This window comes from Microtus pennsylvanicus, chromosome 5 (genome assembly GCF_037038515.1).
Source record: "Microtus pennsylvanicus isolate mMicPen1 chromosome 5, mMicPen1.hap1, whole genome shotgun sequence".
NCBI lineage: Eukaryota > Metazoa > Chordata > Mammalia > Rodentia > Cricetidae > Microtus > Microtus pennsylvanicus.
In genome coordinates, this window is record NC_134583.1 from 133,037,199 (window position 1) to 133,054,161 (window position 16,963).

General features: G+C 45.2%; 1 protein-coding gene across 13 annotated transcripts in view; it reads right to left on the reverse strand.

The window, feature by feature from the left end:
- Gpam (glycerol-3-phosphate acyltransferase, mitochondrial) overlaps positions 1-16,963 on the reverse strand; it is a 61,636-nt gene that overhangs the window by 20,647 nt on the left and 24,026 nt on the right. For 2 of the 13 annotated variants that reach the window (XM_075974417.1, XM_075974405.1), the window contains exons 1-9: positions 14,782-14,899; positions 12,858-13,076; positions 11,685-11,800; positions 9,893-9,985; positions 8,747-8,877; positions 7,093-7,215; positions 5,331-5,404; positions 2,920-3,033; positions 389-535 (exon numbers count right to left, since the gene is read on the reverse strand). In XM_075974417.1, the coding sequence (XP_075830532.1) occupies positions 389-535; positions 2,920-3,033; positions 5,331-5,404; positions 7,093-7,215; positions 8,747-8,848 (560 nt within the window). In that variant the 5' untranslated portion in view covers positions 8,849-8,877; positions 9,893-9,985; positions 11,685-11,800; positions 12,858-13,076; positions 14,782-14,899. Of the gene's footprint in view, positions 1-388; positions 536-2,919; positions 3,034-5,330; positions 5,405-7,092; positions 7,216-8,746; positions 8,878-9,892; positions 9,986-10,659; positions 10,803-11,684; positions 11,801-12,857; positions 13,077-14,289; positions 14,738-14,781; positions 14,900-16,963 lie in introns of those variants that run through there. The other 11 variants (XM_075974406.1, XM_075974408.1, XM_075974409.1 and 8 more) reach the window with 11 other exon arrangements.

Sequence of the window (16,963 nt, forward strand, 5' to 3'; positions counted from 1 at the left end):
CTGCTCACACGAGTATCTTCCTGCTGTGGACTGTGAACACACTTTCCTCTGAAAGCACTCAGTCCGGCAAAGGTGAACGTCATACTAAACTAGTGAGCGAAAGGACCCTTCTAACACAGGCACCACTCCCTGTAGGACACAAGACTCAGCCATCTGAGGAGAATAGGCGACACCCATAATACAGTAGCTGCTACCAATCAGCAGGGACAAAGGCAGATCGAAGCCTTTATCATGCTATTTACATTTGAGTACGTAGATTTCACACTGAAATACAGCAACATCTTTGCTCACATGTTTTCCTTCAGCTAGGAAAGGAAGATCCAATAGTTATAGAAAGATAATAGTGATAGAAAGACGCTTTGGCCTCAAGCCACCATCCCCTAAATACCTGATCATGCCTGGGGAGACAGTAGCAACCATTTCCTGCAGGATCTTCCTGGCTTTCTTTTTCACTTTCTGGATGGCTTTGGACTGCTGCTGGGCAGATCCATCTGGGTTCAACTCAGCAGCCACTTCAGCAATTGCCTCTTGGACTCTGATGTGAAAGTAAGAGTCAGACACTGAAATTGATCATATGTTACTGGGCACATTTGGTATTTTCTAAACTGTGGCTATAAATGAATAGGATGGGAAAACAGAATAAAATGTCCATTGTCTTTAATGTGCAGAAAATGCAAGTTCTCTTGAAGAAGTAGTATAGCAGCAAAAGAGAAAGTTCAAGTTAGGACCGTTAGCCTTTGCTGTCTATCAACACTGACAGCCAGGGCTGAGCGACAGCTCAGTGGTCAAGAGTATGCACTGCTCTTGCAGGGGACCCGAGTGTGATCCCCGGCACCCGCATCAGGCAGCTCACAACCGCCTGTACTTCCACCCCATGGCTTCCTCCTGCTCAGACACATACTCAGATACACATAAATAACAATAACAATATAAAAAATGGGCAACACATTCCTAAGGCAAAGAATCCCTTATAAATCTGGACAGACGTAACCATTTTACTCAGATCCTCTGAGTGACTGCTAGCGATAAGGAAAAAGGACATGTGTACACTGCCCACAATGGAGAATGTACTCAAAGAAAATGCAGATTTTGTGAAAATGGCTTTATGCAACTCAGTATAATGAAGAAAGTAAAACAACAGCCACTCAAAAGTCAAAGTAGTGGGTGACTTTCCTTCAGAAATCATAATGTCATTGTTTATATCGTCACAACACTGGAGCACGTAGAACTCTTTGAGAAGCATTAAAATGGACGGAACTATTTACTTCTTGTTCTCCAGTTATTTTACAAAGGCAGAGCTCAGGATCGAAATCAAGACAGCCACAGGAAATATGCAGAAGAAAAAGCTCATCCCAGCAGACAGATCCTCTTGACTGAGAGCGTTTCCACCACCCTTGCTACCTGGAGGTTTCAACTAGACAGCATTTACTCCATGAGCTAGGATGTCACTGTCAACTATTCAACATTTAACGTGTTTTCCTAAGTACTACGAGCCAGCACCATTGGGGTTAAGGCCACCACCCCTGACACGGCTACAAACAAACAAACTTTATGAACTCTAAGCTTTCAGTCACCCCATCTCTGGTCCCCAGCTATACTGAGGTGGGCCATACCCAAGAGGCAAAGCAGAGAACTCTCACCGAAGCTCCTAGCGTTAGTGGCTCAGAAAACCACCCCACAAAGTATGGAGCAAGATGAACTTTAAATAAAGGTAAGTGGGAGGCCTTGGAAACTGTCTCAGACTTCCTAGTTCTCTGTGGTGTCCCCTGAACTAAGGCATTGGGAGGGGCTCTCTGAAACTCCTAGAACCCCATTCATTCAGCAGGTAGGAAGGCTGCCGCCAGGACTGGAAGTCCCATGGCTCATACATCTCCCTCCCAGAGAACTCTGTCCCCGACACGTTTTCCCAGCTCATTCATAATCCCCTGCAGCTATTTACCCTTCAAAGTCCCTAAATCCCCTTGTTTCCTTTTCCTCTTCAACCACTCCAGTTTCCAGCTGCACTGGGCAATCACTCCCCTGGGGGCTGGTACACATTAATGAGGCTGTGTGGCCCTTTTTCTTCATAGTCTGCTGAGGCCAGCCTCCCTCAAGGGTAAACATTTTCTCTGAGAGCAAAGAATTTTATTTCTACTACTAGGGCTTGGCCATAGGTACTCAAAAACCATTATACAAAATACCAAGCGCTTTGGTCTATCGAAACAGAAAATGGGTTGTCCCCAAGGTTCATCCTATAGAAAACTGGTGAGGAACCCTAGACACATGTGCACACACCTCCAAATCATGACGTGACTTTCACATTCTAAGAGACTATTCAGACCACAGTCCATCAGACAGGACCGTCTACTTACACAGCACCCTCCTGCACACAGCCCATCCGACAGGGCTGTCGTCTGTCTACACAGCACCCTCCACACAGCCCATCAGACAGGGCTGTTGTCTGTCTACACGGCACCCTCCTCCACACAGCCCATCAGACAGGGCTGTCGTCTGTCTACACAGCACCCTCCTCCACAAAGTCCATAAGACAGGACTGTCTACACAGCACCCTCCTCCACACAGTCCATCAGACAGGACTGTCTACACGGCACCCTCCTCCACACAGTCCATCAGACAGGACTGTCGTCTGTCTACACGGCACCCTCCTCCACACAGTCCATCAGACAGGACTGTCGTCTGTCTACACGGCACCGTCCACACAGTCCATCAGACAGGACTGTCGTCTGTCTACACGGCACCCTCCTGCACACTCCACTCTCCTGACTTCCATCAACTTCTTTTGTGACTTAACACTTACCATTCAGAAATGCAAGCATTCCCTAGAGAGAAAAGCAGAGAAACCACAGAAGAGGCTCAAGTCCCTCTCCTCCCACTGCCACACCCAGCTGCCCCCACCTTCTCAACAGTGCCCTGCCTCACCTGCTGCTGTTCAGTACGTTTTCAGTGACGTTGGTGGCAAACATGCCCTTATGGACGTCCCGTTCTTGAACAAAAAGGATGTAAGAAAGACGTCTTGCCAGCCATCCTCGGTGCCTGCAACACACAGAGAAACTTCTCAGCGAGTCCTGCACACTCCACTACACAGTGATTTTCCACAGAGAGCACTGGGGTCACTTATTCCAGCCTGCAGCCCTAGAGGTCAGAATGCTATGCAGCTGTCTGGCTCATTACTTTCATAGATTCTCAGGGAAAACTGAAACTTGGAAATTGTTTATCAATGCTTAAATTGTCTCATTTATCTGACTAGTAATCCAAATCTGAAAACAGAAGAGCTATCTGACTTAATCAATAGTACTACAAAGACAAGCAAGTGGGATGTTACTCATTAGCTATGTAGGAGCTGGGGGACAGGTGGGGACAGCTTGGAGCTACAGCCATAGTCTACAAAGAGGAAACTTGGCGGTCTCTTCCCAACACAAAGGGCTATATTGTTTTGTATTTAAGCATTCTTCCAAGATAATCACTGAGCCTCAAAGTGAATTAAAAGCTAATCAAGTCAGACGTCCAGCTGTAAACACGCATCAGGTCTAAGCGAAAGGACATACTGGTGGAGGAGATGGCCACCACGTGCTGAGGAGCTGGGGGACACAGAGATGCACATCAGAGTAAGATGCTGTGACTCTCACTGTGTAATGGCTTGAAACAATGTATGACAATGACCGAAAGCACGTGACACCAACAGCAGATTCAAACAGGTCAACAACTCAGAAGGCGTGGAGTGGAAGTGTCTGTGAACACTCCTCGCCTGACTTCCTTTCCTGTCACCAGTGCCACATTCTCCCAAGCCCTCTGCGGTGAACATTTCAGATGACGACGATAACAGGAAGCCCAAGTGTTCCCTGAAATGGCTTTGCAACCTCCTAACATGGATTTGTGTGGTGTGGACGTGTGGGTGAGCGAGCATCGAGGACGTGAGAGAGTGAGAGAGCGTGCGAATGTGTGCGAATGGCCCAAGAATGTGTGGCAGGACAGTGCACACCCGTGCTTGCAAAAGCTTTCAGCCTTTGTCATTTAACACACAAGAAGCTACACAGGCAACTTGTTTCATGAAATAGTTTGAGCTACCATCAGGTCAAAATAGCTGATGCCTTTTAAAATATCTTAAAAACTGTTCCAATCACAGATAACACACAAAAAATATGGCTTCATAGGTAAAATGTCTATTTACATAAAAAAGAAAGTTTATTTACTTAGGATCACAGTCATGTCTACTAAGAACAAGAAATAAAAACAAATTTCATGGATCAGTCTCTCCTCTCTGCTTCAAATAACAGAGGAGACAGAGAGGAACCTGTGAAATGGAAAGGAAATGCTTGGGTTTGGCTTCTGGTTCTATGACCAAGGCAAACTTGAACACACAAGCGGGTCTGGTACTCTCACCCAGGACCCTCTTCATCTAGTTTAGAGCAGTGCCATGGAGGACCAAAGCCACGCACCGCCTTCTTGGAGCACCTTTCTGGAACCCCAGAACACCACCGACCGCCTTCGGGCATCTGCTCTTAGAACCACGAGGACTGTGGTGGCTTTGGCTGCTGTTTCTCTTGCTTTGCAGACACATTTTTCTAACTTTCCCTTATAGAAAGCAAAGGCCCCTTTGTCCCCGGCACCTGCCAGGTCCCTATGTACTGGAATTCAGAAATCAGAACTCCTTTTTTAACTTATCTTCACTAAATAAGTCAAGCAGGGGACTGGCAGCAGGGAGAAAGGACACAGGTAGACAGACAGCGAATCTGAGCACAGTACAGAGACTGACATCATGAAAACACAATGAAACTCACCATCTGTCCAGGAGACGCTCACTCATAAAGGGGGCCTTACTAAAGAGGGCTCCACAGTGGGGAGATGTCAACCACTGGTCTTATTTGTCATTCCTGTGTTGTGTACGTCTGCACACATATGAACACACATGGCAGCCCGAGATGACTCAGGAGCTGACTCTCCTTCCATCATGGGTTTCAGAAGTCAGACTCAGAAAGTCAACAAGCTAAGCCATCTCAAGGGTTCCATTTACATGTTTTTGGAGTACAAAATAGCTACAATGTATCATAAGACATGCAAACCTACATCTCTTGTCAAAGAAATACTCCCCACTGCATAGCAAAAGTCAGTATCTACATGTGTTAAAGAATACCACAGTGACAGACAGAGAGCAGCATCAACCGTGACAGCCTCCAACTGCCATCCTGCTTCTGATCTTTAGACGAGCTCGCTTGTGCCAAAGGCTCACACTCTGCCCACTCTAGACACTGCAGGTACATCTTAAAGTATGCTAATTACCACTACAGTTTTACTTCTAAGACTTATTAGAAGTATAAAAAATGTCTTTTTACCTTGTGTGAGTTTCATTGATATAAATAACATTCCGCAAACCCAGAGATGGGATACTGGGGTTGAAAAACCTTTCCTATAAAAACAAAATGAATGTAGACATGAATTCACAGCTGGGTTGATGGTCATGAATCCTAGTAATGTCTCTAGAAGACATCCAAACTTCAAGCATAACAGTAGCAATTGCTGCTTCCAAACTTGTAGAATGAAGAAAATATATATTTTGTTAAATAGAACTTTTTCTACTTTAAAGATTGTCACTAACTGAAGGTTAACTTTGAAACCTCCATGGTATCCCTTTCCCACCACCGCTCTCCCCTACAGAGTAGGGACCTACAATCAGCTTCAGTCACAAAGGCACAGATTTCAGTCTTCCCCAAATGCAAACTATTATTCTAAATATCAGTTACTGTTTAACCCCTCAGTGCACAAGACACATGAAAATTACCCATGGTATGTGTAAGAAAATTGAGACTGCCAAACCTAAGCATTCAATCTCAGATATTTCCACTCTGTAAAGCAGCTGAGCACCTCACGGTCACCTAAAAGTGTATCTTCCAGTCACTCTCTTGATGGGAGATCTTGAAAAGATAGTCTACCCCTTTAACAATGTGAGCAAAACAGTAAAAGTCCAAAAATAAATGCAAAGGAAAAATGTGTCAACAAGACGTAAAGATTACTGCAATGAAATCCCTTTATCAAAAACTGGGGTTTCAAAGACTAGATGTCAAATATCAAGAACTATAAAAAACGTACTAACAGATTATTTTAAATGAGCATGGGAGAAAGTCAAGATGAATGTAATTCCATCCATTACTACCTTGACACAAAAAGCAACAGCCTGTTACAATATATCCAGCCAACCCCAGGCCAGAGTCTCACCACCAATAGCTCTGGCTGACAACACACTGTAGCCCTGCAGTTGCCATATTGTTTGGTGTAGAACTGTAGTTATGGTATTACCTTGCATTCAAAATTAGAATTAGGTGAGAGGTCAGTCTAAAAAGAAAACCCACGTGGCCTTCTATTTAAATCTTTGTTTCCACTGCCCTCTAAATGCGAATTGGCCTCACTCCTGGACTGGCAATCTTCATGCCTTCAGTGGTAGCGAATTCCTGCGTTACAGCACTTACAGTTCGCAAGGCACATCTCTAACAAGCCATTCTTGAGCAGACCTCAACACTGAACAGGAACAGCAAAGGCTCTGCCTAAATCTCACCAATGTTAATAAAGCCCTCTATGCAAGCAGAGCTGAGCCTTCTGCCCAGTCAGCCTCCAGTGGAGAACGCAGCCAGCACAGCCAGCCATTCACACGAGTTACTACCACCCTCTGTAAACAACAGCTTCTGAGTCCTAAACATTTGGTCCACCCCAAGAACAGCTTGATAATACGACCTTTCAAAACATAACTCTCGTCTTAGAGCAGTAGGGAAAAAGATCCTATGGTTGCTAACTCATCCCTGCACCAAACACCATCAGCAGCTCACCTTTCACCCAGTCGGCTCTTCTCATTTCTCAACAAAATAACAAAAACCAAGAGCATTCTTGGGGGCTAAAAGTCAATACCTACCAGGTACTGAGTGAGCACGCCATCAACTCTATGGATGTTAACTCAAAATAAAATCTACTCTCCCCCTAACTGTAGATCAGAATTACTGAATAAATGAAGTAACTCCATTTCTTTACTGGAAATGCTTGAATTGGTTCTGCAGGAGTCAAATCCACAAAACGGAAGCCCTCTGTGGTGAGCAGGGGCGTTCTTACCCAGCTCTGGGGCGTGCAGGAGTAGCAGCACCTTCCCACAAAGGGCCTCTTCCGGCTCATGAGACTCTCCTTCCATTTTAATGTCGCAGATCTGAAGAACGTAGGTTTGAACCCACAGTCACCCTGATAAGTATAAGAGAGAAATTATGTCTAAATGGCAAGAGGCTTGTTCTCATCTTCCTGGTCTCTAAAATTAAGATATTTCAAATAAAAGAGAAGATTATGCTGTCTCTTTGGGCAGCATAATTACATGGGCCTTGACTGTTTTCATGTAAAGTACCTTGTTCCACAATCATTTGGGAAAAGTTTGTTAATAAGAAAAGGTTGGTTTCCTAAAACTATAGTTTGTAACAGTTGCTGCATGCTCGATGCAGCATTACAGTCTGTAACAGTTGCTGCATGTTCGATGCAGCATTACAGTCTGTAACAGTTGCTGCATGCTCGATGCAGCATTACAGTCGGTAACAGTTGCTGCATGCTTGATGCAGCATTACAGTTTGTAACAGTTGCTGCATGCTCAGTGCAGCATTACAGTCTGTAATAGTTGCTGCATGCTCAATGCAGCATTACAGTCTGTAACAGTTGCTGCATGCTCGATGCAGCATTATAGTCAGTAACAGTTGCTGCATGCTCGATGCAACATTCACAGGTTTTATCACAGTTCTGGTGCTCACCAGAGGACAAATGGCTAAAAACAAGACATACATATTACCCAGTGGAATATTATTTAGTCACAACAAAGGATGAAACCCAAAGAAGCCTGGAGTTCATTATGTTAACAACAGCCAGGACACAAAGGCACCCACTGCCATTCTTACACGTGTAAGTGGAAAATGTTGTTCTTATGATACTTCAGAGGAAAAAAAAGTACGCTTAGTGACATTCTGTCATCAAAGCATTGAAAGGCAGAGACACGAGTCAAACTCTGTTCAGGGGTGTTCAGATTTCTCCTTAACTTGGAGAGATAAAATAATAAACACTGATAAAACGATCTTAAACATAACCAAATATGCCGGGCATTGGTGCTGCACACCTTTAATTACAGCACTCGGGAGGCAGAGGCAGGTGAATTTCTGTGAGTTCGAGGCCAGCCTGGTCTGCAGAGTGAGTTCCAGGAAAGCCAAGAGTACACAGAGAAACCCTGTCTCAAAACAAACAAACAAACAAAAATAAATAAATATTGTTGTAAATTTGTGTTGAGGTATTTTAAACATTCCATATTAATTTAAAATAGTAACCCAAGAAATGCATGCTCTTACAATTAGTTTAATAAGCAAGCTTCCTATTTTCAATGCTTTTAGAGTTTTTTTCCATTATAAAATTCATGCTTTCCCAATATAAGTTGTGGCGTGGGTACTGAAAGAAAAAGAACTTACAAGCACACCACCCAACACAATGACCACCCAACACAACGGCCACTGTTTACGCCTCCGGGATCTGCTTTGTATGTAATGTGATCGCCATTTTGAAATTTTCCATCCAGGTTTTTTTCCCAATGAATAGTGGTAAAAATTTTAAAATTTTCTTAGACTGCGAGAGCACACTTCTAATGGCTGAAGGAGTTCCTACAGCAGGAAGCAGGTTCTGTAATGATTAATCTCTACTTGATACAGGCACATAGTTCAGGTGAACTGTTCTGAAGGTTTAAGCTCACCCAGTCCTCATTGGCATGTTTACATCGGCCAAGGCTGTACTCTGATGAACCGTGCAGGTAAGAAACATCTATCGTGCCAAGCATCACTGAAGATTCATCCATGTCACCGTGTGCAAGGTCCAATTCATGAGCTGTAAGAAATAAGTAGTACTCAAGGAAGCATCCTGAAAGTGCTGATCTCTACAGGATTCTGCTCAGTAACTGGGTATCAGATGAGCTGACAGACTAGTGCTGTAAGTCACTGCAGAAAAACTCCAGCGTGGTCATGGAGCGCTCGCTTATCTGGCCTGCTGTGCTTATGTCTCTGTTAAACCACCCTGATTAGAGAGGAAAGTCAACATTTGTAAACCAGTACTTCCTGAACATACAAGGATACAACGTCTGTACCCTTCAGATTCCTGAGCAACTTGTGAGAACGAACAGGTTAACGCCAGCATGCAACAAATAATTATTGCGCTTTGTTAATAACTGAGCAATTCCTGAGAGGATGAAGCCATAATTTTTTATTATTTATTTATGACTATGTATGCACATATGTGCATATGCATACGAGGGCATGAGACCCCCTGGTCTAGAGTTACAGGTGGTCGGGAGGCACCTGATGCACGTGCTGAGAACCAAACTCTGCTCTTCTGAAAGACCAGCAAGCATGCTTAACCACTGACCATTTCTCCGGCTGCAGCACAAGCTTATTTAGTGTGATATGTTATATGTATGGGTACAGGGTTGCTTTTTTATAATCTTTAAAAACTTTCTTATACCGGGCGGTGGTGGTGCACGCCTTTAATCCCAGCACTTGGGAGGCAGAGGCAGGAGGATCTCTGTGAGTTCGAGACCAGCCTGGTCTACAAGAGCTAGTTCCAGGACAGGCTCCAAAAAACCACAGAGAAACCCTGTCTCGAAAAAAAGCAAAAAAAAAAAAACTTTCTTATACAGTTTTTAATTATTTTAGCTATGTGTTCTTTCTCACCTAGCATTAGATTGTTCTCTTAAAATGTACAGATCACCTTCGGTTAGCAATGTTCTCTAAGGGGAACACTTGGGCTCTGCAATCCCCACGTGGATTTGTTCCAGTAACTGTTTAGCCTCAAAACAGCTGCACCTGCATAAGCAACCAGCTGACACCGTAGACAGTGAGCATCGCACCTGGGGGGAAAAGTTCTGTATCATAAAAATTCGGCTCTCGGCGACCAACTTCCGGTCCAGAATGGCCACACCACAGGGGGAGCGCGCTCCTGCCTGAGAAAAGAAATGAGGAGATCAGAGGAGGAAAAGGAGGCTGTGCCAAGAAAAGTCCACGCCTTGCTTCTCCCGCCCCACAGGGTTTACCCGAGGTCAAGGAAGATTTTTTTTCTTACAGGACAAAGGAGAATTTAAAAAAGAAAACACGTAAATCCCAAAGGATCCAGACAGCTGTACTGAGCAGAGCAGAATACGAAATCTGTCAGTCGGGCACAAGCAGAGGCAGCGGCCCCAATCTGGAGTTTAAAGCCCCGCCTGCAGCCCCGCGTGGGAATTGGGATAAGTTAGTTAATACTGCATTAACTTGCGTTTCCCAGCTGGAGAACGAGCAGCATCGCAGCCGGCTCGACCGGCTCGCGCTACAGGAAGGGCAGGGGTCTCCACAGCACACCAGGAACACCGTGGAGCGCACGGCGCTCGGTCCCACGCCGCGTGGCTGCAGTCAGCGAGCGGTCCCCAGAGCTAGCTGCTCGCGGAGCGCCCTACTGCCTCGGTTTCCCCGGGGGTTCTGAGATGACAGCCCTGCCGCTGGCTGCACCGCAGCCCGATCCCTCGGGCACTACCGTGCCCACCCTGCCCGGAGCCCGGCCCACTTCAAGGGGGGAACCCGGGGTCCGCCCGGGACACTTGCAAAGCCTCGGGCGGGCCCAGGGAGAGGGGCGTCCACGCACCTGTCCCCGCGCTCGGGCCCAGCGGCGTCCTGCAGCCGCAGCCAGCCCCGCGCTCTGCTCCACCCGCCCGGCAGCTCGCGCCTGGGCGCCCGCAGCTGCCAGCGCTTCAGCTCTGCGCCTGCTGCAGCGGCGCACGGCGATGGCGCCGCGGCGCGCAGCAGTGACGTCAGGAGCGGCTGGACGCCGGGCTCTGCAGAAAGTGTTTGAACTAAGGGCAGCGTGCGTACACTGAGCTTGGGGAGTGAGCCTCATGGTTACCCTGCCTGAGCTGCAGGCTTTCGTGCGTCGGTCGATCCGTCTGTCAGTCTGCCACTTCTTCGTGTGACCTCAGCTGACCTGGATGCTCCCACCAGCAGCAGACCCAGTAGTGGAGTGCATGTGGGCTGTGTGCGTTTAGGTACCTAAGCGTGATCTTGCCCTTTTACGAGATGTGTGAGAGTCAGCTGAATTTGTTAAGAATGTGGAGGCAGGGGTTGCAAAAGGCAGCTTTGTGAAATTTCTGTTAGTGGCTGATCCTCAAAGGGGGGGAAATGAAGAATGGACAAGGTAAGGCTTGAAAGATACAAAGCCGCCAAGGCAGCAGGAGTCAGCTTTTTTCCTTTTTGAGGGATATTGCGCAAAACAGTGTATGCGGCGATTGTGCTAAATGACCGTGTTCTGACTTCTGAGGGTGTTGAGATGTACATTCCAAATGCTCTCACCACAGAAATTGCCAAGTGTTTGAAATAATGGTGTGCTGATTAGCTCAGCTTAGTTGTTTAGATTGTACTCATAATTCATAACAGCCCCTCATATATATGTGTGTGTATGTATATAAGCTATTATGCATGCATTTACAATTAATACCTTTTTCAGAACCGCTTGAAGAAATTCAGGTCAAACATTACTTCACTTGAGCTATTTAAACAAAACAACACTGAGCAGGAAGAGGCTCTTTTGCAATATTTGCCAGAACTATTGACAAGGCCGATGGTTATCAAAAGCATTAGTAATTTAAAATGAAAACGATATACCACTCAACACACCTTAAATATGAACTAGAATCTGGGAACACACATAAGACATGGTCTGTCCGCAAGTCACTGCTGTTGGTTCTTGGTGGCCATCTTGCACAGTCTCATCCTAATCTTCTCAGACAAACCTTTGTGCATGAACAACCCAAATAATCTTAGACATAGCTCCCTAGTATTGAAATTCCTGGGCCCTGAACATCAGGACTGCAACTGAGAGGCCTCTCTTTCCCCGCTCTTCCCCAGCAGTTGTCCCTCCCGTGGTCCTGAGACAGCCTGTGCCGCTCCTCCCAGCATCTTGTGGTCCCTAAACTAGTTCTCCAGGCCTTCCCTATTCTCTCGGGGCCTCAATTAGCACATCCTACTGTATGTCACAAAGATGAACAATCACCAAGTGTTAGGCCCTCATCAGTGCATGTCATAATTCCATAAGGTTACAAACTCGTGATGCCAGAACCTTGCACCAAAGTCCTAATCAACGCTCAATGCTGTGTTCTAATATGCACCGCATATTTGAAGCTGAGGCCCAAGAACAAGACTTTCTTAACTTGAACTTTCTACTTCTCTTTATAAGCCCATCTTAAGGAGCAGATAGTCTCTTCTGGAAAATAACCCCAGAGATTGGAAATGGGTATTCATACAATAAGCAATATAGGTCTTCTTGAAGTCAAAGACCCTGCCTTTCTTTAGCCTCATGTGTACCTTAGCAAAACAAAACAAAACAACAACAACAAAAAAAACCACTTCATTAAAGTTCTGGAGCACTGTATATTGGCTACAAAGAATAATTAAAAAAAACATGAAATTTTGTGTATAGGATACTGGGCCCTAACAACAAAACAAAACATGAAAGGAAAAAAATTAAAAAGGCCTTAGGTAGGAAAGACTGACACAGAAATTCTAAACTATAAGCCGGAGGGAAAATATGTCATACGTAAAACTCAGTTGTGTGGATTCTTCTTGCACAAGAGATACTGTATGTGTCAATGTGGGTCGCCATGCCAAGAAGTCCAGGTTACTTAATGGAAATTGTTTTGGAAGCAGGTGACTCCCTAAGCAATCTGTTTTATCAACAGAGTGAATTACAGTAACCAGTCCAGCCAGTCAAGATGGAGCAATGCGTGAATTCGCTGCCTGATGTAACATAGCAAAAACCAAACAGACATTTACACACCAGACATCATATACCTGAGATGGACAGTCCAGGGGAGGGAAACAAATGAGCGGAGCCCCATCATTACGTTGATTTATCACCTAGAAAGAGGAGGAACTCAGAAGTGTAGGTAGACTGAGAGATCATGTCTGATGGAGCTGGTGCAGATTACCAGGGAGAAGAAAGCTATGTGGCACAGGAGCCATGAAGGCCTGCAGACGTCAGTCCAGCTGATTCCCACACATGTCAGGAAGCTATCCTCGTACAGGAAAGAAGGACACATAAGCACATGAAGAGAAGAAAGAACACTCCCTGTGGCTTGCACAAGATAGGGGATTATTCTTGTTCCTACAAGTCAGAGTTAAAAGATTCTCAGTGGTCATACAAGACTGTAAAATGCCTGATCTTCAAAGAGTGAAAACCCCATAATCCATGACATAAATGATCTCACCTCATAGCAGAGCAAAACTGGCCCTCCAGTAAAGTCTATTATGGTCCTATTTAACAAGTCTTAAAAACCAAGCTCTACCCCCAAACCCTTGATTCAATTGCTTAAAAAAAAAGTATCTTAGAATAATGCATGAGAATACTTACAGGAAATAAAACATATTCTGTATCCTGTAACTCACAGTGAAATTCTCAGTACAGTGAAATTATTAGGTATGAAAAAGGAACAGGAAAGAGTGATGCATAGCAAAAATGAGGAAAGCGACAGCTGAGAATCCTAGAGATAGTAGGTTAATTACAAGCAGAATAGAGACATGGGAAAAAAAAGCCACATCTAGACTGGGAGCGAGGGTGTAGCTCAGTTGGTCGATCGCTTGCTTAGGTCACATGCATGAAGTCATGTATCCCATACATAGAACCACCCACCAGTAGGTGTGGAGACATAGACTTTTAATTCCAGCACTTAGGAAATAGAGGCAGAGGGCCAGAGTTCAAAATCATCCTCCACTACAAGATGAGTTTAGTGCCTGCTGGGCTACAAGTGACCCTGTCTCAAAACAATCTAAATCAAACAGACGTTGTAAAAATCACTGAGATTTTTTTTAACATATAAACACATACACACTTGCGATGAATTAACAGCAGGTTAATTGTTACTGAAAAATAAACTGAGTTACTTTAAAACACTGTGTGAGAACTATGCAGAATGCAGCGTCAAGGGACTAGAGATAACAAACACAGCATCAGGAACCTGAGGTGCCTGTGACTGGTGTCCACGGAGGAAAGGAGAAAGGTTAACACTGAAAGATTCATCTAGAGAAGACTCAAGCTACAGGAAATGTTACTAGTTTTCAGACAAAAAGTAAAATGCTGTAGATTGAAATATGAACCTCTACAAAAGAATTACGAGACCTTAAGAACCCCTGGATAATGTTCATAGTAAGATCTCTTTAAAAGATAATGACTTTACAACAAAAATAAAAACAATGGACTGTGGAGTTTACAGCATGCAGAACTCACATGTATGACAACAGCAGGGAGTCCAACCCCACAAAGACGAAAGGTATTGGTGACGGGACCAGAACCCAAGCCTTTCTCACACTTAAGCTCTGTGTTTTCTCCAACATCTACACTGCCTATTTAATGGTCCCTCTCCAAAAGGCTCCCGTGGTGATCGACAGGAACATGAGTACATTTGTTCCAGTTATTACTGATCCACTGTACACTTCTCCAAAAGAGAACAGTATTAGCTGACTTTTCGAAACCCAATCTTGTAGTCACTAGCCATGGCATCTCTTGATCTCAAATACAACAATTATTCTACAAAATCCTAGTCAAAGAAATCAGTTGAATGACGAAGAGGCCTAAACTTTTCTCCAGGCTCCTTCTGGGTATTGAATTATTCAGAAACTATTTACAAAGCCTCTCCTTGACGCCAGGCACTCTGCTGTAAATATGGCTTTAACAGGACAATGCTGTCCCTTCTCTGGAGGACATAGCTGGTATACTTACTCAACTCCTGCTTATTGCCCTCCAAAAGATTCAAAGCTCGGCGTTAGCCCTTTGCCTTATGGCGTCTAGCCTTCTCTCAGTTGCTCTCCCTGAGAGAGCTGCTGGTCTAACATCTATCTGTCCTTTCCCTCTGATTTTGTTCAGGGTGATCTTTTGCCAGGCTCTGAGAAAAGAATGAAACAAGGTGTCTAAGCCAATTATGATAATCTCATTCCCGAATATTGCAACTGTTCGCTGCAGCCAAGATGGTCACGTGACTTACTTTAGGGCAGTGTGACCTAAGAGAAAAGCAACGGTGAGGATTGCCCAGCTTTGCTCTCCCAGTTAAAGGGATACAGCAGACATTGCTGCTTCCCTGCTTCCCCAAGTCTAGCTGCCGTAATTGTCAGATCAGATCCCCACCTACTTAAACCACTAGCATCTGACAGTCTGTCCCTCTCAGGCAAAGCTGCTTTGACTTTCACTGTGAGCACAGTTCTTGCTGCTCGAATGACTCAACCACATGAAAGAGTAAACAGAGAAGAGAAGAGCTTTAGAAAACTGCCTTGCTAGCCTGCAGGCTGGGGGCTGGCAGTGGAAGGGGTGGACTCCATCCTTTAGAAATGATCTCAGGCCATAGGGGATCGAGCGTCCCTCACTCACTTTGAGCACATTCATAGTGCTTCAGGGACCTCACTTTTGCTGAAAGTTGCATCATCAGGGAATGGATATGTAGATTAAGCTCCAAATAAACTCAAAGGAGGATTTCCATGTTAAGTATGATGCTGGCTGGAAACAGCTTGACTACATGATATTTTTGGACTGATGTACCCATCATATCCTTATTGGTTTAAATAATAACACTTCAAATCCAAACAATTCAGAGCAGAATAATGACTGGTCTGGCTCTTAGAGAATTCAGGATCCTCCAAAGTGCTACACCATGAAAAGTGGTCCCAGCCAACGGCCAGAAACCACTCACTCAGCCTCAAGCAGTATTTTCTTCCGAGTTTTGAAATGGTCTGAACAGTGGCTAGTGTCCGGTAAACTTCTAGTCTCAGGTGTCAGACATTGAGCCTCCTTTAAGAATGAGAAGACAGACAGAGGCAAACGAAAGTCCCCAATACTGAAGCCAACTGTAGCGGAAGATAATGGTCTAAGGTGCACAAGGCCAGCATTAATGACTGTGTACGCTGAATGGGGGAGGGTCCACGTGGCAAGGCAGGTTGGTGCCACAGTCTTTCAGTGTGGCCCTCTAACCCGTCAGCAATGGTCAGTCAGACTTTGGGGAACCCTGACCTGACATGGCATAGTGCCTAGCTGATAGGGTGAGGGACAAGGCTCACAATTCAGGAAGAAAACAAGGCAGAGACTAGGTGGACTCCAAGGCCACCAGCCACTAGCTGGGCCTCAGGGTGGTGACATAGTGTAAAAGAGAAACTGTCTATAGGCAAGCAGGGTGAGCAGTCGGTAATAGAGAAATTAGCTAGTGTGTCTTTAAAAAGCCAAGCTAGCTCACGCTTACGGAATGAAAGCTATTTCCTCTCTGCTCAGAGTATACCCAGACTTAGCTGTGCCATCAGGGAGGCCAAGCAGCTGCAGTTTGTGATAGAACACAGAAAGAACAAGAAGCTGCCTGACTGGGGTCTCTTGGCAACAAGACAAGCTCAAGAGAGCTCCACTTTCTCGCTAGAAGTTCAGCTGGATGGTGTGAGAGGAAAGTTGTCTGAAGGGGGGGGTGGGGGCAGAATTCAGCACAGCCCGGACACTGAGAAGCAAACTGAGGGATGTAACTATGCTTCAGAGATGAGGGCCCTCTCATCCGGTGCAGCATTCCCCTGTCTAGGTAAGGGCTGGTGGTAGAAACTGGAAAGTCATCATGGTCTGGTCCTGGAGAGTGGAAAGTTTAGTGGACCTTGACACACAGGAGTGGGAAGAAGGATGAGAGGTGACAAACAAAACAGGAAAGATAAAAGAAGGATATCAGGATCCATGTCAGAACTCCTCGATGGCCTCTTTGCTCATGTTCACTCTCGGCCTTGTTCTATAATCGCCTTTGCTGATCATCTATGTGCTAGTCTGTCTCACCTAAATCATACAATGAGCATCACAGAACTGAGAATCCCAGGAGAACCAGAAATCCTAGTATCATTCAGAGAGCATTTCTAGGTGGAGGGCTCCACACTTGCCCACGGTGAAAATG